The following is a 23,015-nucleotide window of genomic DNA, read 5'->3' on the forward strand; positions in this document are numbered from 1 at the left end:
TAAGTATACATGTTATATGTTATTCTTTCAAGAGGAAGGTTTGTCTGACGACTTTTTAATGTTTCCTTTGTAATGTAGTTTGACATGTTGGTTTATTAATTATCAAAAATGCACGTACTTTCCAGTTTTATCAGCTGAGGCTTTTACGTCTAATAAAAATACCAAGTTATAATAATAAACCGTAGTTATCGTCTATTTCTAGATTTCCTCTTTACACAACAGGCTCAAATTATAAAAGTCTGAGTCTCCAACTTTTCCAGAAGGTGAAAATCTGTCACTAAGCTGTCAGTTTGTTTCAGTGCTTGTTCTTGACAGTAGCTCATTTCTGAAAAGTTAACCTGGGCTGAGGAAATGTGTAGATGCGTACACACACACACACACACACACACACACACACACACACACACACACACTTTTTACTGCTTTAGTGGTGTTTAGGAGAGGAAATTTGGGGTCATTCAAGTCCATTTACTCCACATTTCGATGCCTTTTATTTAGCCTTTTCCTCCTGATGCCAAATCATAGACGGTTCATCATCATGTGGATTTTTACTTTTTTTGCCTTTTGTTCAGTTCAGTTTATTTCGAATATGCAACAAAACAAACAAAATAATCCTACATTAGTACCGACAAAAAAAACAGATTTCAAAAAAACATGAAAACTTATACATATACATGAAAACAAATTATAATGAGGTCATTTGCATATTTAAAAAAGGAGTGGGAGGAGGAGTAATTTATTTAATCCCACCCCCTTCTCCACACGACAGCCAATCATTGAGCTTCCTATCAGCATAAGGCTGCAGGAAAAATTTATTTAATTTTTTTTTTTTTTTAGTTTAGTTTATTTCGAATATGCAACAAAGCAAAATAATCTTAGTCCTTAGAAATAAAACAGATAGTAAGAAATCATTGAAAAAAATGACTTGGACATTCAAAAAGGAGTGGGAGGAAGTATAAGTTATTTAATTCCCTTGGATCTTTTATAAACTGTTAACCACAATTGTCATTTTCACAAAATACACATACATAAATACATACCTACACACCTATACTGACAGACAAAAAATTAATAAATAAATACATACATCCTTGAAGGCAACATGAAATGAATAAACAACAAAATAAATAATTAAATACAGTGAACAATGACAAATCAAACAAACCAAACGCACAGTAACCATCTGTTAGTACTCAGACACATTCTATAATCTTATACTGTGTTTAAACCGTCTCTTTATACGTCTTTTTAAATTGGCTGATTTTTCACATTATTCAATCTGTTCCATAACTATTCTCCACATACTGAAACACAAAAACTTTTCCTTGTCGTTCTCACTTTTAAGGTTTTGAAATAAAATCGTCCTGTTAATTCATAACTCCCTTCCCTTTCTGTGAATAATTTTTCAAGGTCAGGTTTCCAAAAAGGATAAAGGTAAAAATACAAAATATCATAAAACTAATACAAATGTATGGATATAAAAGATAAGATCTACTAAAACTGATCAAACAGATACACAGTGATAAGATAAATAGTATCTAAAAATATAACCAGAAGATAAAACCAGTCCCACACTTGTATTAAAAGCCAGTGCTAATAGGTGTGTGTTTTAAAACAGATTTCAAATGTTCAATGGACTGTGCACATGTGACATGTTGGAATATGTTTGAATATTTCCTGGTAGTAATTTGTTTGTTTGTTGTCATAGCTTCAGATAATCCACAGGTGTCAAACATGCGGCCTGGGGGCCAAATTAGGCCCACTAAAAAGGGTCCAGTCCAGCCCCTGGGATGAATTTGCAAAATGCAAAAATTACACTAAGATATTAACAATCAAGTGTGTTAAAAGCATTTCAGGTCATTTCAGTCTAAAGTGGATCAGACCAGTAAAATACTATCATAATAACCTATAAATAATGAAAACTGTAAATTTGTCTCTTTGTTTTAGTGTAAAAAAAAGTAAAATTACATAAAACTGTTTATATTTACAGATTAGCCTTTAACAAAAAATGTGAATATCTGAATTGTCTCAACAGAAGTATGTGGAATTTTAATAATATTCTCTCTCTTATTTAATGTTTTGTGTATTTGTAGATCCTCTGTGATCTCAAAGTTGTGATTCACATGTATAAATGATACACTAAGGCGTAATATTGTTAAAATTGCACTTATTTTACTAAAGAATTTTCAGGTTGTTCATATTTGTTCATGTTATGTTCAAGTACAATTCGTAGATGTAAACATTTTCATTACGGAATTTACTTTTTTCACTCAAAAGTTCTTTATATCATATTAGCCTGGATGCAGTCCCTGAACTAAAATGAGTTTGACACCCCTGAGATAATCCTGTTGTTATGTTCTATGTTGTTATGTTCTGTCTGAAGATTCACTGTTATATTTGATTCATTTCATCAATTCATGGCAAAGTTAACATTTATGTATCCTATTGATACATTCACAAAAAGAATGGTAGCACAGTTATGATGTTTACAAAAAGCTGAAAAAAGAAGGCATGCATTCGATTAGATTAAATATCATCATATTGATAATATATTGTCTAATACATATTGTACAAACTGCAGTTCTGATTGTGTCTTCATAGAGAATTTTAATATGTACAGTCGTGAAAAAAATTATTAGACCATCAAAAGTCACCAAAAACAATGGTTATGCAATCCAGTACTAACTCCTGTGTGTATCATGTGACTAAAACAGACAGAAAAGAAAACATGGAATGTGTAAAAGCAATGTTTTTGTCAGTACAATGCCATAGATACTGATGTAAGAACTGAAGTGATTTTGGTTTTTATCAAAAAAAACATGATGAATGGATAGATATCAGCTCTGAAATTAAACTACTATGAGCTAGTTTTGTTGTTATCATTATATTTGTCCAAACAAATGGACCTTTAGTTGGATCAGGCATTAAAATGAACAAGACACTGAAGAAAACAATGGGTGGGATAAGAATTTTTGTCCATGACTGTATATTTGGTATAAACAGTGTATATTTATTTATTTATTTGTATTGATAATTTCTTTCCTGCTACTGTGTTCATGCTTGAATGGAGCAACTGTAACACACAATAATTTCCCTCTAGGACTAATATTTTTAATTGTGAAGTAAAAAAAAAAAAAAAACTCTATAAACTATATACATATTTACAAAAGAGCAGAAGTGCTGTGTCAGACAGTTCAGATGAAACACAAAAGAACAGACTTACACTGTTGTTGTTGTTGTCATTGTATACATTCATGTACAAGTCCTCCGGATAGTGTTTCTTTTCTTTAGGGAATGCAGTGTGTTTCCATATTCAGGTCAGAAGTGAAAAGGTAAATGAGACCTGTGTTTACTAAGGTCTGTTGCTGCTGAGTGCAGATGGTGTTTTTCATGGCAGTATACAGTAAAAAGACCAGTGTTGATTCAACTCCCATAGAGTTGAATCTGATAATTTTTCAGGTTTTATATAGCTCCACACTCTCCAGAGTTAAATTAACACTTTCAAAATAGTTAAAAATCTAACACTTCCTCAACTCGTAAAACAGTTGAATCAAAACTAAAGGGTTTTAACACTGCTGAGTTGTTTTGTTACTAAATAAATGGAGTTAGTTTCACTCCCAAAAGTGTTCTGTCATCTGCACTGAAAAAAATAATGTTCAAATTAATTAAGAAGCAATTCCAATAAAGAATCTAATTTTTGGAAACATTAATTTTTTTCCTTTCATCACTCAATTAAAACATAGTGAATGAAGGTATGAAGTACAGCCTTTCATCAGAAACACTGTATAAGCTCTGAATGTCAAATGAATTAGGAAATTTGAGCTCAATACATGCTCTGTGATTAAACAACACACACAGATTTCCCCATCACATCAACCAGGAAACAGCTCAGAGGCGGAGCCACATTCAACAGAACAACGATCACTTCCCAGAAATTAGAGTGACAGTTCTTCCCAGTGTGAGTAGAGCTGCAGACGTGTCTCTGGAACCGTCGAACAAACTCTAAACCAACTTCATCATTTCATCAGACTTGTTTAAAGTCTCAGCAGAATCTCTGACAAACAACGGTGAGTACAACTGAGCTGAGCTACAGCTTCAAAACTATACTTCAACTCCAAACACACAAATAGAACTCTATTCATTTCACACCAACTCTGCTGAAATGGTTCCTATCACTGTGAACTACATGGATAAACCAACAGTATTTACATATGTCCTATATTATTACAGCCCATGTCCTTTAGATGGTCTGGGCTTTGGCTGGACATCTCTTCCTGCTTTTGTTCCCACTAACATTTTCTTTTAGTATATTAACATGTTAAAAAGCCAAAATTGCTTATATAACCAACTGACATGTAGCTCTGACATACTGTACAGGCATGCCACCAGAGGCTGCTGTACAGTTCCTAAAGCGCACAAAAAGCGCAGTTATATATCAAGCCATGGTGGAATGGAACTCTCTTCCAGAACAGATCACCAAAGAACAAACAAAAGCAAGCAAAAGACAACTGAAGCAACATCCAATTGTCCAAAGCCTGTAAACACTTCAGGAGACATGTAGAAATACACATATGATATTAACAAACACGTGCGCACACACAGACACACACACATCTATAATTAGGTTTATTTATTTTATATTACTATTTTTTTATTTACTTTATCTGGCAGTATTATTATTGTTATTTGACTGTTAAGTGTACTTAAGAAGGTAATAACAGGGTGGATCACATTGTTTCTATGCTTGTAAATGGATACTGTTATGTCTGTTTGGAATGGGAGGACTTTAGGAATGACCCTTCTGCACGCCCCCACCCCCCCGTCACTTTTTTTTTTTGGGGGGGGGGGGGAATCACAGCCTTCAATATAACAGAGTTGTGACACTTCCATAGACTCCTGTCGTAAAAAATGGAGGACAAAATATGTACCTATTTCTGGGTTATGGAGGGGCCGATAGTTCTTACATTGAGTGTAACGCCATCGGAACCAATTCATTTCTATTGCAGCTGATCTAGCAATTCCAGCACTAAGTTAATAAGATATTGTCATCTTTCATATTATCAAATGTATTTCCTGTATTAGCGGACATTTACATTGGAAATTCTGTTTTCTTTGGTATAGCGTTTGTATAAATTTATTTCTTAAACAACTGTGATGTTGGATTTTCATTTGTAGCCTTAGTTTGACTAGGCCAGCCTTTGAGATTTAACCACTATAACCACAAATTATAGAGTTTTTAAGATAAGGTAACGTTAGTACAAGTGTTGTTATTAATGGGTTTTATTTTAGTTTTGCTGAACCTGGTGGTGTTTGGTTCAGTTTGTCAGCTGAGGTCACGTGATCATTAGGAGGAGAGTTGCTTTAGAGCTGAGCTCTGATGAATACAAGTTCATTAAAGTTATTTTTCATGAGTTTTAATTAGGAAAAACTTCTGTAACTTGGCATTTGTAAGATCCGACTCGTCCAATAAGAATTCTGCTGAGTTTGAGTTTGCTAATGTTGAGTTTTTCATGAATTTAGCGTAAGGCTAGCATGCTAAGTTAGCTGCTAAGCTCTCCGCTGGTTAATACTTTATTAGATAGATTAGATTTAATTTATTGGTCCCCGTGGGGAAATTCGTCTTCACTGACTGAAACATTACAAGAAAAAGACATTACATAACATACAAGAAAAAGATGACATAACATTACACGAAAAAAGACAGTAAGTTATTGTGTGTGTTATCAGAGCCGATCTTGATAGACACACAGTGTTCACAGATAAACACTGTTTTCTGCTTGTACCTCAGTCCTATAATAGTAAAACTTAACAATGGTAAACTGTCCCTCTCCTTACCAGTACAGTACAATTGCAGAATGAATGAACTTGTAAAGTTAGCACCACTCACGTAAGTAGCCTACCCAAGCTAACCACAACCTTTCCCTCCAAAATTTAAGTCTGCAGAGTAATAATTGCACTCCTTTCAGTGGTCCACCCCGCGACTCAAAAGCATAATACACGAAGCAGTACATACGATACTGACACAATGGTTGTGTGTGGTTTATTTTCTGATTTACCATGTAATAACACACTCACTGCTGTTTGTCCCATAAAAGAACATGACAGCACTTGGCTTGATTAGAAGTGGTCAAGCTTACATGAACCATGTGATCACTGGAGCGGCAACATCAAAGCGTGTTGTAACTGTCTTTATAGGGCTCTGGGGGTAATACATTGTCGAAGGGGTGGGGGTGGTTACAGCACTCTGTAAGTAATTGTCGAGTGGAGGGAGTGGGTCTGACTGAACTTATATACACTGCACAGATAGTGCCCCCCTCGTAACCGGGGGTAGGTACAACAGACATTACCATCAAAGACTCAAACCGGGGAGGAGGAGAGGGGGTTAGTACCATGACATACCTTATGATGGAGGACTGCGGGGTGGGCACAGTAATTCGTTACTGACATAACATGCAGCTTCATATTGATATTTATACAAACTAACGTCCCCCATTTTGATCTCAGCGCCCCCCTTCTCAGCTTTCTCGTTCCAAATGCCCCCTGACAGTGCCCCAGTGCCCCTCGGGGGGGGGCAGTACCACCCCTATTGAAAAACACTGTTATAAATAATCATGATAAACTATGATTATATAATTCTAAATGTTTCAGTGATGTGTATGTTCTGTTGGTCCATAGATATGGCTGCTGCCGGTCTTCTTCGATCTGAAGATCAGTTCCTGTGTTCCATCTGTCTGGATGTCTTCACTGATCCAGTCACAATACCCTGTGGACACAACTTCTGCAAACCCTGCATCTCTGAACACTGGGATAATAATGAAAACTACCAGTGTCCCATGTGTAAAAAAGCTTTCGACCCAAGACCTGAGTTGTACGCCAACACTTTCATCTCAGAGATGGTTTCTCAGTTCAGACATGAAGCTCAACATGAACCAAACATCTACAGTTCGGACCAACAAGCTGCCAAACCAGGAGAAGTTCCCTGTGATGTCTGCACTGAACCCAAACTGAAGGCCCTGAAGTCCTGCCTGGTGTGTCTGATCTCCTACTGTCAGACTCATCTGGAACCTCATTGGACAGTTCCAGGACTGAAAAGACATCAGCTGATCCACCCTGTGGAGAACCTGGAAGACAGGATGTGTAGGAAACACGATAAACCTCTGGAGCTATTCTGTAAAACTGACCACACATATATCTGTCACCACTGCGCCTACTCAGACCACAAAAGTCATGACATTACTCCTCTGAAAGAAGAACATGAAGAACAGAAGGCAGAGCTGAAGAAGACAGAGGCTGAAATTCAGCAGACGATCCAGGAGAGACGACTGAAGATCCAGCAGATCCAATGGTCAGTGGAGTTCAGTAAGTACGCTGCAGACAGAGAGACAGCAGAAGGTGTTGAGGTCTTCACTGCTCTGATGAAGTCTGTTCAAAGAAGTCTGAACCAGTTCAAAGAGAAGATCCAAGAAAAGCAGAGAACCACTGAGAAACAGGCTGAAGACTTCATCAAAGAGCTGGAACAGGAAATCTGTGAGCTGGAGAAGAGAAGTACTGAGGTGGAGCAGCTCTCAGGCTGTGAAGACCACCTCCACTTTGTCCAGAGGTTCAAATGTGTAAGAGCTGCTCCATCCATGAAGACCTGGACAAAGGTCTGTGTCTGTCCGCCATCATATGAGGGGACTTTAGTGAGAGCTGTGTCTGAACTGGAGGACAAACTCGCAGAAGAGAAGAAGAAAGTGGTTGGAGTTGAGCTGAAGAGAGTCCAACAGTATGAGGTGGATCTGACTCTGGATCCAGATACAGCACATCCTGATCTCATCCTGTCTGATGATGGGAAACAGGTTCATGATAGTGATGAAACAAAGAACCTTCCAGACACTCCACAGAGATTCTCTGACTGTTGTTCCATCTTAGCAAAGCAGAGTTTCTCTTCAGGCAGGTTTTACTTTGAGGTTCAGGTCAAAGGAAAGACTGAATGGGATTTAGGAGTGGTCAGGGAGTCCATCAACAGGAAAGGAGATCTCACAGCGACTCCTCAGAACGGATTCTGGACCATCTGTTTGAGAAATGAAAATGAGTACATAGCTGGTGCTGATCCTCCTGTCCATCTGTCCATGAAGTCTGGTCCTCAGAAGGTGGGGGTGTTTGTGGATTATGAGGAGGGTCTGGTTTCCTTTTATGATGTTGATTCTTCAGTTCTCATCTATTCTTTCATTGGCTGCTGCTTCAATGATAAACTCCTCCCATACTTCAGTCCATGTCCTAATGATGAAGGTAAAAACTCTGCTCCTCTGATCATCACTCCTGGGGGCAGCTGTGGCCTAGAGGAGTGGGGAGTTGGCTGGAGTGTTGGCTTGTGACCAAAATAGGGCTGCACGATTAATCGATTTCAAATCGAAATTGGATTTTTTAATTAGGACGATTTTAAAAAAGGGAAATCGTAAAATCGATTTCATCTCTCTCGTGCCTGCGGGCCGCGCGCTTGCGGGCTACCATAGGCTCTTCCTCCTATCAGTGACAGCGGTCTGTCACAGAAGTCCGTGTAATGACTGGACTTTAAATGTGTTCATGAGCCCGCAGTAGTTATAGCAATATAAGCCATGGCTTCACGCACGGATCCCGCAACTGAAATATAACTGCATGCAGATCACTCATCTTCCGTTGTCCCGGATCCGTACCGTACTGTCTTCTTCCGAACCGGGTCCGGGTCTCGGGGTCATCAGCCTCAGCAGAGGAGCCCAAACAGCCCTGTACCCACACACATCCACCAGCTCCACAGATAGAATCCCTCCAGTGTGTCCTGGGACGGTCTGTTCCACGCATGGATCCCCCAGTTTAAACAGAACCCATGAGGATCACTCATTAACATGGTCCACGCACGCATGACTGATGCCTGTCACTGACTTACATTGGTATCACTTCTGTGGGCCAGATACCCAGAAAAAATAAATAAATAAATAAATTTTACATATATATATATATACATATATATATATATATATATATATATATATATATATATATATGTGTGTGTGTGTGTGTGTGTATATACATATATATATATATATATATATATATATATATATATATATATATCAAATTTAGTCCTCTTACTTGCTAAATTTTTTCATTCACAAATGGAAGTTCTGTAACACAAAACCAAATATTATTTATTTTTTGAAAGATGTTGAACTTTATTTAAAGTTGTTAGATAAATCTGGAAACAAAAAGGCTATAAAAAACATAAGTATTTGCTCTGATTTGGACATTGTATTATAGTGTATTCCCCCTGGCAAACTTATGTTATTTTCTTGTTGTATCCATTGTTTGTATACTCTACTTCATTCAATAAAGATTTAATTAAGAAAAAATAAACTTCTGTGGGTTCATCACATGATACCATCACATATTTGAGGTCAGAGCAGTGCCTTGCATTGTGGGCTGCTCACGAAAACGACATGCTGAATTCTGTTGTCTTTTGTAGTTTTACCCAAAAATCGAAATCAAAATCGAGTTTTTAGAGGAAAAAAATCGGGATTTTTTTTTTTTGCCAAAATCGTGCAGCCCTAGACCAAAGGGTTGCCAATTTGATTCCACGGACTGGCAGAAAAAAAAACTTGTTTGCTGATGTGCCTTTGAGCAAGGCACTTACCCCCCTATTCGCTCCCCAGGCACCCGCTGCTACTAGTTTGCATTGTGTGGTATGTTCCTGCATGTTCTAGAGATGGGTGAAAAGTAGAGGTTGAATTTCAGTGGGTGGTAAAATTTACTACTAATAAAGGGTTGTAATCTTAATCCTGTCGACACTGAGTAAGAATTTCATCTGATTTATTAAATCAATTAACTTAGTGATATTGTAAACTGTTTTAACGTGTAATAATCTTTATCCAAATGCATTTAATTACTAACACGTGTGGTGATCATAATCCTGGTTTGACAGATTCTGATGCCTGTGATTTAATACAATGCTAATGACGGTGTTTTAATGTTTAATAAAAAATGTGATTGTGAATGTGTTTCCATTATGTCATTGATTTCTGTACATTTAAATGATAGAAGTGTTCAGGAGAATTCAATATTCAATAATAACAGTGACAGTAAAGATTATGTTCATCAGCTGTAATAAATACAGTCATATACTGTTCAAACTGTCTTCATTTTAAAGGAGAAAAATCATTAAATATTACATGTTTGGTGAGTTGTTTTCCATTTGTTCATCACACACAAACATGTAATTATTGTAAACACTAATTATTTTCACATCAGCTCAGATGGAGGTTAAACAATAATATTTAAGACAAAATATATTGAAATGATCAGTCAGTTATTAAAATAATTTCTGATGGCTGGTTCAGTAACAGACGTGTTCATTGATGAGAACCGTCCACAAATAAATGGATACTGTTAATATTCTAGAACCTAAACTGCTGGTTAAACTGCTGACTGTACAGATAATGCTCTGGGTGCTGTTTCTAAACATCCCAACTTCCACACATGTATTTAAAGAACCTTAACCCTTCTGCATGTCATCTGTGCTCTGTGATAAAACAAAACACATTTGCATTTCACCATCACATCAACCAGGAAACAGCTCAGAGGCGGAGTCACATTCCACAGAACAACTATCACTTCCCAGAAATGAAAGTGAAAGTTCTTCCCAGTGTGAGCAGAGCTGCAGACGTGTCTCTGGAACCGTTGAACAAACCTTAAACCGCCTTCATCAGACCTGTTTAAAGTCTCAGCAGAGTCTCTGACAAACAGCGGTGAGTACAACGGCACTGATCCACACTTCAACTCCAAACACACAAATAGAACTATTCATTTCAGGCCAACTCTCCTGAAATGGTTCATTTCACTGTGAACCACATGGATAAACCAACAGTATTTACATATGTTCTATATTATTACAGCCCATGTCCTTTCGATGGTCCGGACTTTGACTGGACGTCTCTTCCTGCTTTTGTTACCACTAACATCAGAACATTATAAAGTCAAAGTACTGGACTGACATCATGCATTTTAAAGCAATGTAGAGTACAGCAAACACCCCTTTATGTTATCATTATCATGACCCTTCTCCTGCCCCCACCCCCAATTTTATTTATTTTTCTGGAGGGGGAGGGTTATATAGCACTCCATAACTAATTGTCAAGTGGTGGGAATGGGTCTGAGTGAGTGTTATATAGGTAGTGCCCCCCTTGAGACCGGGGGTGGATGGGTGGGGCGCCACGGACATTACCACTGAAGACCAAGGTGGGGTGGGGGTGGGGGTGGGGGTGGGGGTGGGGGTGGTACCATGACATACCTTATTACGAAAGACAGAGGGGTTGGGCACGGTGATTTCCCATTGGCATAACATGCAGCTTGATGTTGATACTTATACAGACTAATGCCCCCCGTTTGGGTCTCAGCGCCCCCCCCTCTAAGCTTTCTCATTTCAAATGCCACCCAATGGTGTCCCAATGGATGAAGGTAGATTTGTTTCTTTAATATTTAATCTGAAGGAAATTTGTCTCAACAAAAAAAATATTTTCAATCAAAAAAAACTTCATTTAAAAAAAAACCCTTTTCAATCAAAGAAAAAAAGTGTTTGAATGCAAAAAAATAATTGAGATCCAAAAAATTGCAAGTGAACATTTTTTCTTTGATTGAAAAGGTTTTTTTTTTATTGAAGTGAGTTATTTTTTGATTGAAAATTATTATTTTTTTAACGAAGTCATCTTTTTTGTATTTCGGCCATAACAGGGGTAAGGGGTTAGGGGTGTCTTTATTATTCAATCCTAAACTATATCACTTCAATCAAAAAAAATATTTTCAATAAAAAAAAAAAAAAACTTTACTTCAAATGCAATTTTTCGGATCTCAACTATTTTTTGTAAACACTTTTTTTTCTTTGACTGTAAAGGGTTTTTTTGATTGACGTGAAGTTTTTTTTTTTATTGAAAAAATTTTTGGGGGTTAAGACAACTTTCCTTTTGATTAAATAATAAAGAAACCAAACTACCTTCATATCAACGCTCCCTGGGGCCCGTTGACAAACACTGTTTTAAATGATCACGTTATGATGAACACTGATTATATAATTGTAAATGTTTCAGTGATGTGTATATTCTTTTGGTCCATAGATATGGCTGCTGCCAGTCTTCTCCGATCTGAAGATCAGTTCCTGTGTTCCATATGTCAGGATGTCTTCACTGATCCAGTCGCAATACCATGTGGACACAACTTCTGCAAACCCTGCATCTCTAAACACTGGGATAATAATGAAAACTACCAGTGTCCCATGTGTAAAAAAGCTTTCGACCCAAGACCTGAGTTGTACGTCAACACTTTGATCTCAGAGATGGTGACTCAGTTCAGACGTGAAGCTCAACATGAACCAAACATCTACAGCTCAGACCAACAAGCTGCCAAACCAGGAGAAGTTCCCTGTGATGACTGCACTGAACCCAAACTGAAGGCCCTGAAGTCCTGCCTGCTGTGTCTGACCTCCTACTGTCAGACTCATCTGGAACCTCATCTGACACTTTCCGGACTGAAAAGACATCAGCTGATCCTCCCTGTGGAGAACCTGGAAGACAGGATGTGTAGGAAACACGATAAACCTCTGGAGCTGTTCTGTAAAACTGACCACACATGTATCTGTCACCACTGCTCCTACTCAGACCACAAAAGTCATGACGTTACTCCTCTGAAAGAAGAACATGAAGAACAGAAGGCAGAGCTGAAGAAGACAGAGGCTGAAATTCAGCAGATGATCCAGGAGAGACTACTGAAGATCCAGGAGATACAACAGTCAGTGGAGCACAGTAAGAACGCTGCAGACAGAGAGACAGCAGAAGGTGTTGAGGTCTTCACTGCTCTGATGGAGTCTGTTCAGAGAAGTCTGGACCAGTTCAAAGAGAAGATCCAAGAAAAGCAGAGAACCACCGAGAAACAGGCTGAAGACTTCATCAAAGAGCTGGAACAGGAAATCTGGGAGCTGAAGAAGAGAAGCACTGAGGTGGAGCAGCTCTCAGGCTGTGAAGACCACCTGCACTTTGTCCAGAGGTTCAAATGTGTAAAAGCTGCTCCATCCATGAAGACCTGGACAGAGGTCAGCGTCCATCCACCATCATATGTGGGGACTGTGGTGAGAGCTGTGTCTGAGCTGGAGGACAAACTCACAGAAGAGAAGAAGAAGGTGGGTGGAGCTGAGCTGAAGAGAGTCCAACAGTATGAGGTGGATCTGACTCTGGATCCAGATACAGCACATCCTGATCTCATCCTGTCTGATGATGGGAAACAGGTTCATGATAGTGATGAAACAAAGAACCTTCCAGACACTCCACAGAGATTCTCTGACTGTTGTTCCATCTTAGCAAAGCAGAGTTTCTCTTCAGGCAGGTTTTACTTTGAGGTTCAGGTCAAAGGAAAGACTGAATGGGATTTAGGAGTGGTCAGAGAGTCCATCAACAGGAAAGGAGATCTCACAGCGACTCCTCAGAACGGATTCTGGACCATCTGTTTGAGAAATGAAAATGAGTACGAAGCTTGTGCTGATCCTCCTGTCCGTCTGTCTGTGAAGTCTGGTCCTCAGAAGGTGGGGGTGTTTGTGGATTATGAGGAGGGTCTGGTTTCCTTTTATGACACAGATTTTTCACTTCTCATCTACTCTTTCATTGGATGCTGCTTCAATGATAAACTCCTCCCATTCTTCTGTCCATGTTATAATGATGAAGGTAAAAACTCTTCTCCTCTGATCATCACTCCTGGGGGCAGCTGTGGCCTAGAGGAGTGGGGAGTTGGCTGGAGTGTTGGCTTGTGACCAAAGGGTTGCCAATTTGATTCCATGGACTGACAGAAAAAAAAACTTGTTTGCTGATGTGCCTTTGAGCAAGGCACTTACCCCCCTATTATCTCCCCAGGCACCTGCTGCTCCTAGTTTGCATTGTGTGGTATGTTCCTGCATGTTCTAGAGATGGGTGAAAAGTAGAGGTTGAATTTCAGTGGGTGGTAAAATGTACTACTAATAAAGGGTTGTAATCTTAATCCTGTCGACACTGAGTAAGAATTTCATCTGATTTATTAAATCAATTAACTTAGTGATAATGTAAACTGTTTTAACGTGTAATGATCTTTATCCAAATGCACTTAATTACTAACACGTGTGGTGATAATAATTCTGGTTTGACAGATTCTGATGCCTGTGATTTAATACAATGATAATGACGGTGTTTTAATGTTTAATACAAAATGTTGAGATTGTGAATGTGTTTCTATTATGCCATTGATTTCTATACATTTAAATGATACAAGTGTTCAGGAGAATTCAATATTCAATAATAACAGTGACAGTAAAGATTATGTTCATCAACTGTAATAAATAGTCATATACTGTTCAAACTGTCTTCATTTTAAAGGAGAAAAATCATTAAATATTAAACGTTTGGTGAGTTGTTTTCTATTTGTTCATCACAGACAAACACTAATTATTGTAAACACTAATTATTTTCACATCACCTCAGACGGAGGTTACACGATAATATTTAAGACCAAATATATTGAAATGATTAATCAGTTATTAAAATAATTTCTGATGACTGGTTCAGTAATAGACATGTTCATTCATGAGAACCATCCACAAATAAATGGATACTGTTAATATTCTACAACCTAAACTGCACATTAAACTGCTGACTGTACAGATAATGCTCTGGGTGCTGTTTCTAAACATCCCAACTTCCACACATGTATTTAAAGAACCTTAACCCTTCTACATGTCATCTGTGCTCTGTGATAAAACAACACACACTTGGATTTCACCATCACATCAACCAGGAAACAGCTCAGAGGCGGAGCCACATTCAGCAGAACAACTATCACTTCCCAGAAATGAAAGTGAAAGTTCTTCCCAGTGTGAGCAGAGCTGCAGACGAGTCTCTGGAACCGTCGAACAAATCTTAAACCGACTTCATCAGACCTGTTTAAAGTCTCAGCAGAGTCTCTGACAAACAGCGGTGAGTACAACTGCACTGATCCACACTTCAACTCCAAACACACAAATAGAACTCTATTCATTTCACACCAACTCTCCTGAAATGGTTCATTTCACTGTGAACCACATGGATAAACCAACAGTATTTACATATGTTCTACATTACTACAGCCCATGTCCTTTAGATGATCTGGACTTTGGCTGGACGTCTCTTCTTGCTTTTGTTACCACTAACATCAGAACATTATAAAGTCAAAGTACTGGACTGATCTCATGCATCTTAAACACTGCTGTCGAGTCATGTGACTGACCAGTCACACTTATCTGAAGACCATAAATGACTTATGAGTCTCTATAAATCAGCAGCGTTTTCAAAAGAACTAAACCAGTCCAGCTGAACCGAGAAGAACTACCAAGAAGAACAATGACCTGGACAAATGAGAACCTACACACACATTTATAGATCAGTGTTTCTCAACCTTTACTGAGAAAACACCCCTTTATGTTATCATTATCATGACCCTTCTCCTGCTTCCAACCCCAATTTTTTATTTTTTTTTGGGGGGGTGGGTGTTATAGCACTCCATAACTAATTGTCGAGTGGTGGGAATGGGTCCGATTGAGTGTTATATTGGTAGTTCCCCCCTCGTGACCAGGGGTGGATGGGTGGGGCGCCACGGACATTACCACTGAAGACCGGGGTGGGGTGGGTACCGTGACACACCTTATTGCAGAGGACCAGAGGGGTGGGCATGGTGATTTCCCATTGACATAACATGCAGCTTGATATTGATACAGACTAATGCCCCCCCCCCCAGCTTTCTCATTCCAAACACCCCCCGATGGTGTCCCAGTGCCCCCTGGGGGGCAGTGTCATTGGAGCCACCCACCGTTCTCTGGAACTTAAAAGTATCCCTCATATTAGATTTACTCCTTTTTCTGACAGTCAAAGCACTGAGTTTTACTATCTGTTCCATTTCCCTGCTGTTGTGACTGGAAGAGGAAGTTAACCACAAACTGACTTGCCTTCACTGTGCTATGTGGAAATCGGAAATATCATGTATTTAATGTGTGGCCGTTTATCTGCACAATCTGGCATAATTTAATACTCTTGTACCGCAAATGGTGCTCAGTACTGTCTAAAACTGTTAGAACAGAAAGTAAAAGGTCTGAACCCAAATGCACGACCCGCAGACAAAAATACAATATAATTGTGTTTATTAAACACAGACAGGTAATACAGTTCATACAAAAAGACTTTGGGTGAGTCCTCAGGGAAACTTCTTCGCGGATTCGTCACGGCGTCCGAACCCAAACGAGAAAGCCCACGGCCCGTGTCGGGAGCACACGAGGGGAACCCGACTAGGGACAAACAGAGGAGCGTCAGGAGACAGACCAGGTCATACATGGTGAGGTTAGCAGACAGGCAACAGGACATAGGGGAAAAAACAAACTCACGTACCATAAATCCAGGCAAAAGGTCAAACACGGGAGTGGATCAAGAGGCTGAAGCACAGACAGGGGGTCAGGCAAATCTCAGGTGTCAAGGAACAATTCGGGTCGAAAACAGACAGGCAGGCAAACAAACAGGTTCTAAGGAAGCACTGGTAAGTAGACAAACCAAAAGGGCAAATACGAATTGGCAACAGACACACAGAAACACAGGGCTTATATACACAAGAGGGAGGGAAGACAATGAGACACAGGTGGAACAAATCAGGGTGGAGACAGGTAATCAGCAACAGGTGAAACAATCAGGGAAGGGAAGCAAAGACACCAGACATGACACAAGAGGAGAACTTAACAAAATAAAACAGGAAATGACAGACAAGACAGACAAAACAGGCAAAAGTCCAAGGACTGATATAACAAAAACAGCTTTTTAAATGTAAGTTTGTCACTGGCATGAGTTTTTTCACTACCAGTGACGTGAATACATTGTATATAAAGTGTTGAGTCTGAACTGTTTTAGTTTCTACGTTCCCTGAAGGCAAAATAAGAAGGGAAGGTCCCTAAGGTTTTGTCATGCTGTCACTCATGATTCCACGCCCTCTCAGTTGAGGCCACACCCTCCACGCCACATCAGGGCCAAAAGTTGAACAAGTAAAAAAAAGAGATCTGAAACTGAAAAAAAGATCTAAAAGCGAAAAAAAAAAGATCTGAAAGCAAAAAAAAAAGATCTGAAAGCAAAAAAATAAGATCTTAAACCCTAGAAAATAAGATCTGAATCTGAAAAGATAAAACATGCAACTGAAAAAAATGAAACCTCAAATATTAAAATACATATGAAAGGGAAAAATGAAAATAAATATTTTATTCAAAAGAATTACCGAAGTGAATCAAAGTTATATTTCAACTGAAAAAACTTTTTATACACTTATTTATAATTTGACAATTTTAAATTGTTGTACTTTTCAAAATTCAAGATCAAAACCTAAATTTTCAGTTTCAAATTTTATTTTTCATATACAAAAGTTATGGCCCTAAATTGGCTCCATACTACGGTAGTTCTAAAACACTTACACTAGCTCTGTCTGTCTCTCTGTCTCTCTCTCTCTCTCACACACACAGGCTGTATAACAGGGTAAAAGAACTGCTGGAGCTGGATGTTGAAAGTATGTAAAGTTTCACTTTCATTTCATGCCAGCGCTAGTTATGTTAGTTATTGACCGCACCCTCATGTATAAAACTGCCCCCGGCTACGACCAAAAAAAAAAAAACGTCCCCCCTCTGCAGCCACACACACACAAGTACACAAAGTGGCCTAAACAGTTTGTTAGCTGTGCTAAAATAAATAATTCGGTTAATTTTGTTGTCGATGTTGCTCTTCAGTTTGTTAAAAGTGAATATCAGTTTGCCCTCTTGTTAATGTTGCACTTCATGTGGAATTTTTTGTTGTTACTTTAATGCAGAATGTGAACCGACAGAACTGTGATTTGATTTTTGTTGTTTGTTCAAAACCACCTTTCAGGGAACAGTGTACTACTGTTTAAAATACATTTAGTAATATTTTATTTATTTTATTTTTTATTTGATTTATAGCAGCAGAATTATATTATTCCTGTTTTTCTAGATTCTATTGTCTCCAAAAATTTGGGGAAAATGTTCAAATATTCCTAAATGCATTAAAGACATTTTGAGGGGTTTTCTTTCGTCCCGTACCGAACCGAAAAAAAAAAAAAAAAACGAACCATGGCTTTCAAAACCAAAAACATACCAAACCGAAAATTTTGTGTACCGTTACAGGCCTAATAAATGACCACATTATGATAAACACTGATTATATAATTCTAAATGTTTCAGTGATGTGTATGTTCTTTTGGTCCATAGATATGGCTGCTGCCAGCCATGTCCAATCTGAGGATCAGTTCCTGTGTTCCATCTGTCTGGATGTCTTCACTGATCCAGTCGCAATACCATGTGGACACAACTTCTGCAAACCCTGCATCTCTAAACACTGGGATAATAATGAAAACTACCAGTGTCCCATGTGTAAAAAAGCTTTTGACCCAAGACCTGAGTTGTACGTCAATACTTTGATCTCAGAGATGGTGGCTCAGTTCAGACATGAAGCTCAACATGAACTAAACATCTACAGCTCAGACCAACAAGCTGCCAAACCAGGAGAAGTTCCCTGTGACGTCTGCACTGAAATTAAACTGAAGGCCATAAAGTCCTGCCTGGTGTGTCTGACCTCCTACTGTCAGACTCATCTGGAACCTCATTGGACAGTTTCAGGACTGAAACGACATCAGCTGATCCACCCTGTGGAGAACCTGGAAGACAGGATGTGTAGGAAACACGATAAACCTCTGGAGCTGTTCTGTAAAACCGACCACATATGTATCTGTCTGCTCTGTCCTGTTTTAGACCACAAGAACCATGAGTTTGTTCATCTGAAAGAAGAACATGAAGAACAGAAGGCAGAGCTGAAGAAGACAGAGGCTGAAATTCAGCAGATGATCCAGGAGAGACTACTGAAGATCCAGGAGATACAACAGTCAGTGGAGCACAGTAAGAACGCTGCAGACACAGAGACAGCAGAAGGTGTTGAGGTCTTCACTGCTCTGATAGAGTCTGTTCAGAGAAGTCTGGACCAGTTCAAAGAGAAGATCCAAGAAAAGCAGAGAACCACCGAGAAACAGGCTGAAGACTTCATCAAAGAGCTGGAACAGGAAATCTGGGAGCTGAAGAAGAGAAGCACTGAGGTGGAGCAGCTCTCAGGCTATGAAGACCACCTCCACTTTGTCCAGAGATTCACATGTGTAAAAGCTGCTCCATCCACAAAGACCTGGACAAAGGTCAGTGTCCATCCACCATCATATGAGGGGACTTTGGTGAGAGCTGTGTCTGAGCTGGAGGACAAACTCACAGAAGAGAAGAAGAAGGTGGTTGGAGCTGAGCTGAAGAGAGTCCAACAGTATGAGGTGGATCTGACTCTGGATCCAGACACAGCACATCCTGATCTCATCCTGTCTGATGATGGGAAACAGGTTCATCATGGTGATGAAACGAAGAACCTTCCAGACAAACCACAGAGATTCTCTGACAGTTGTTGCATCTTAGCGGAGCAGAGTTTCTCTTCAGGTAGGTTTTACTTTGAGGTTCAGTTCGAGGGAAAGACTGACTGGTATTTAGGAGTGGTCAGAGAGTCCATCAACAGGAAAGGAGATCTCACACTGAGTCCTCAGGATGGATACTGGACTATCAGTTTGACAAATGGAAATGAGTACGAAGCTTGTGCTGATCCTCCTGTCCTTCTGTCTCTGAAGTCTAGTCCTCAGAAGGTGGGGGTGTTTGTGGATTATGAGGAGGGTCTGGTCTCCTTTTATGACGTAGATTCTTCAGTTCTCATCTACTCTTTCACTGGCTGCTGCTTCAGTGGTAAACTCCTCCCATTCTTCTGTCCGTGTCTGAATGATGGAGGTAAAAATTCTGCTCCTCTGATCATCACTCCTGTCAACACTGAGTAAGAAATTCAACAAATGTACAGATTTTCTCTGATTTACTGGAGTCCATAAACTTAGTGATAATGTAAACTGTTTTAACATGTATTAATCTTCATCCAAATGAACTTCAATACTAACATTTGTGGTGATAATAATCTCGGTTTGACAGATTTTGATGCCTGTGATATAATACAATGATAATGACAGTGTTTTAATGTTGCATGAAAAATGTTGTGATTGTGAATGTGTTTCCAATATGTCATTGATTTCTATACATTTAAATGATAGAAGTGTTCAGGAGAATTCAATATTCAATAATAACAGTAAAGATTATGTTCATCAGCTGAAATAACTACAGTCATATACTGTTCATACTGTCTTCATTTTAAAGGAGAAAAATCATTAAATATTAAATGTTTGGTGAGTTGTTTTCTATTTGATCATCACAGACAAACACATGTAATTATTGTAAACACTGTAATTATTTTCACATCAGCTCAGACGGAGGTTAAACAATAATATTTAAGACCAAATACACTGAATCACTTATTAAAATCATTTCTGATTAAATTTACTGAAGTTGAAATCCAATCAACCACTTGACACGTCACAAACCTTCTTCTTATTTTGATGATTCTGCTCAAATATCTGAACTATGTATTTACATGTGAACTATGAAGACATAGATTGAAATATTCACATTATTTCCTCTTTGTCTGTAAAATGTAAAAGTTCTATATATATAAATATATTAAACTGTAAACAGATTTGTCTTGTTTCGTCTGTCATGTCTTCTGTTTTCTGTCATTTCCTGTTTTATTTTGTTAAGTTTCCCTCTTGTGTCATGTCTGGTGTTTTTACTTCCCCTCCTTGATTGTCTCACCTGCTCCTGATTACCTGACTCCTCCCTGATTATCTCCACCTGTGTCCAATTGTCTTCCCGCCCTCTTGTGTATTTAAACCCTGTGTTTTCCCCTGTTCCTTTGCCAGTTTGTGTTCTACCTTTGTGTGCTCACTTACCAGCGTTTTTGGATACTTGTCAGTCTGTCTGCCCGTCCTTGACCCGTTTTTGCCTTCCGACCACCGATCCTGCCTGTTCCTTGTCTGCCTGCTCGTCTGGTTCTGACCTGGTTCGTACATCAACTTCTGATTCTGCCTATTCCCTGACTACCTCAGCCTCCAACGTGTTACCTTGTGTTTCGACCCTCGCCTGGACCTTGACCGTGAGTAGCCTTTCCCTCATGTCCCGTTGCCTCCTGAACTGCCCTCCTGTGTATGACCTGGCTTGTTTTTTGACTATCCTTTGTTTTGCCCTAGTCGGGGTGTTGATGGGAATCCTCTGGCTCGGCCGTGCTGACCATCCATATTCTCCGCTCACAGCCCTGACAAAGAGTCCAGTATCACACGCCTTCATAGACGTGTTAACAATTTTGTGCTGTGTTTTTACTACCGTGATTGTGTTTAATAAACACTCTCAATTGGTCATCTGTGTTCTGGTCTTGCATTTGGGTTCAGCCTTTGTACCAGTCCCATTACATCGTCTTTTTTTTAAATCTAAAACTGCAATAGTAAACAGCAATGTCATATCGTAAATTGCGTACACATAACACGCCACTTTTAACTGGCATGTCATCTGTACGCATTATAAGCTTTCCACATGTATGTTCACGCCGCGTAAAATACCACACAATTAGTGGTTAGGGTTAGCGTGATTAGTGGTTAGCGCAGTTAGCATGATTAGCAGTTATGGTTAGCAATTACGAATATGTAAACCAGAGATCTTGGTGTACACTGACACGTGATCAAATTGCATTGAGTAACATGCAAAAGGACGAATATGTGTACGCATAGCACACCAAATGCCATAAAACTGGCGTGACATACAACTCCATTTCATGAGATCAGTCTGGTAAATAGTATATAGTAAATAAATAGTATAGAAAATGCAGAAATAAAGAGTTTTTCAGTCAAAAAACAACCAAAAGCCTCTGCAACCTGATAAAACTGTTATATGAATAAATCCAGATTTGTTGATTGTGACTCTGGTTCAACAGATCATCATGTCTCCTTTAGTCCAGATCACTCAGCCCTCATAGAAAAAATGTACAAACTAGTAACATCTGAACAGTTTAGACATGTGATATCTGTGAAAAAGTGTCTTTTTCAGTCGAGTCTATCATTAACTGAACATAAACCCAGTGTGTCCACCTACTGTCACTGATCCAAGTCCATGGGTTTTACTGGTGAATCAATATTGAAGAAGATGACAGTGTTTCCACGGTAACTACAGAGCCTCTGAACGTCCAAATGGGTCATATGTGATGACCATGAAAAGATGAAGAACTGTGTTTTACACCAATTATTTACATGTATTGTTAGAATTAGTAGATCAACAGGCAGGGTTTCTCCACTGTTTTTGAACCACGCCCCACTCATTGCATCATGAGCCTACTGGCGCACCCCCATCCATAAAAAAATGTGTGTGTGTGTGTGTGTGGGGGGGGTTACATAATTCTTTAAGTAACATGACAGACCTGTATGTAAGGAGATGGTAGGTTATGTAGCTCTGTAGATAAAGCAGGAAGAAAGTCAAAGTGGACTCCCCTCACCTTATCATTGCCTATCTGCTGCCCTCAAAAGTGAATTTGCAATGGGGGGGTGGACGATATGCGGCAGGGGGGGCGATTGGTTTAGAATGTTGTGATGTACAACAGTAGTCGCTAATGCACTCAGACAAACACAAGACAATGTCACTCACAACCACCCCCTTAAATAATTGCCTATATTGGAAACAGATACATTTTTTAAAAATGTTATGGAATTTCCTTTGTGGTGGACAGTTTATGTATTTATTTATTTTTTGTATAAAGCTGTGAAACTCTTGTCCACAAGCGTGAACAGAAAACCCATAGCTAAGTCTTAATATGTGAATTTGCTTGTCATATTGAATGTCATTTGTGCAAAATAAATTGAGATGTGATTTTGTTTCTCAAACTTCTTATTCGAAACAAATCTATCAGTCTGTGAATACAAAGATCCAAATCCCTCTGGCAAATGGAAGTGTATGGTCACGTGGATCGATCGACCAATCA

At 39.0% G+C, this 23,015-nt stretch overlaps 2 protein-coding genes across 2 annotated transcripts; both read left to right on the forward strand.

The window, feature by feature from the left end:
- The first annotated feature begins 3,947 nt into the window (after positions 1–3,947).
- LOC115435277 (uncharacterized) lies at positions 3,948–14,565 on the forward strand. Its single transcript, XM_030157578.1, has 3 exons — positions 3,948–4,067; positions 6,676–8,355; positions 12,096–14,565. The coding sequence occupies exons 2-3, from the start codon at positions 6,678–6,680 to the stop codon at positions 13,802–13,804; spliced, it is 3,387 nt and encodes a 1,128-aa protein (XP_030013438.1). The 5' UTR covers positions 3,948–4,067; positions 6,676–6,677; the 3' UTR covers positions 13,805–14,565.
- A 179-nt stretch (positions 14,566–14,744) lies between these two features.
- On the forward strand, positions 14,745–20,761 carry LOC115434959 (E3 ubiquitin-protein ligase TRIM39-like). The gene is made up of 2 exons (XM_030157110.1): positions 14,745–14,996; positions 18,305–20,761. The coding sequence occupies exon 2, from the start codon at positions 18,307–18,309 to the stop codon at positions 19,945–19,947; it is 1,641 nt and encodes a 546-aa protein (XP_030012970.1). The 5' UTR covers positions 14,745–14,996; positions 18,305–18,306; the 3' UTR covers positions 19,948–20,761.
- The last annotated feature ends 2,254 nt before the right edge of the window (positions 20,762–23,015 follow it).

The sequence above is a fragment of the Sphaeramia orbicularis genome, chromosome 16 (assembly GCF_902148855.1).
Source record: "Sphaeramia orbicularis chromosome 16, fSphaOr1.1, whole genome shotgun sequence".
NCBI classification, from domain to species: Eukaryota; Metazoa; Chordata; class Actinopteri; order Kurtiformes; family Apogonidae; genus Sphaeramia; species Sphaeramia orbicularis.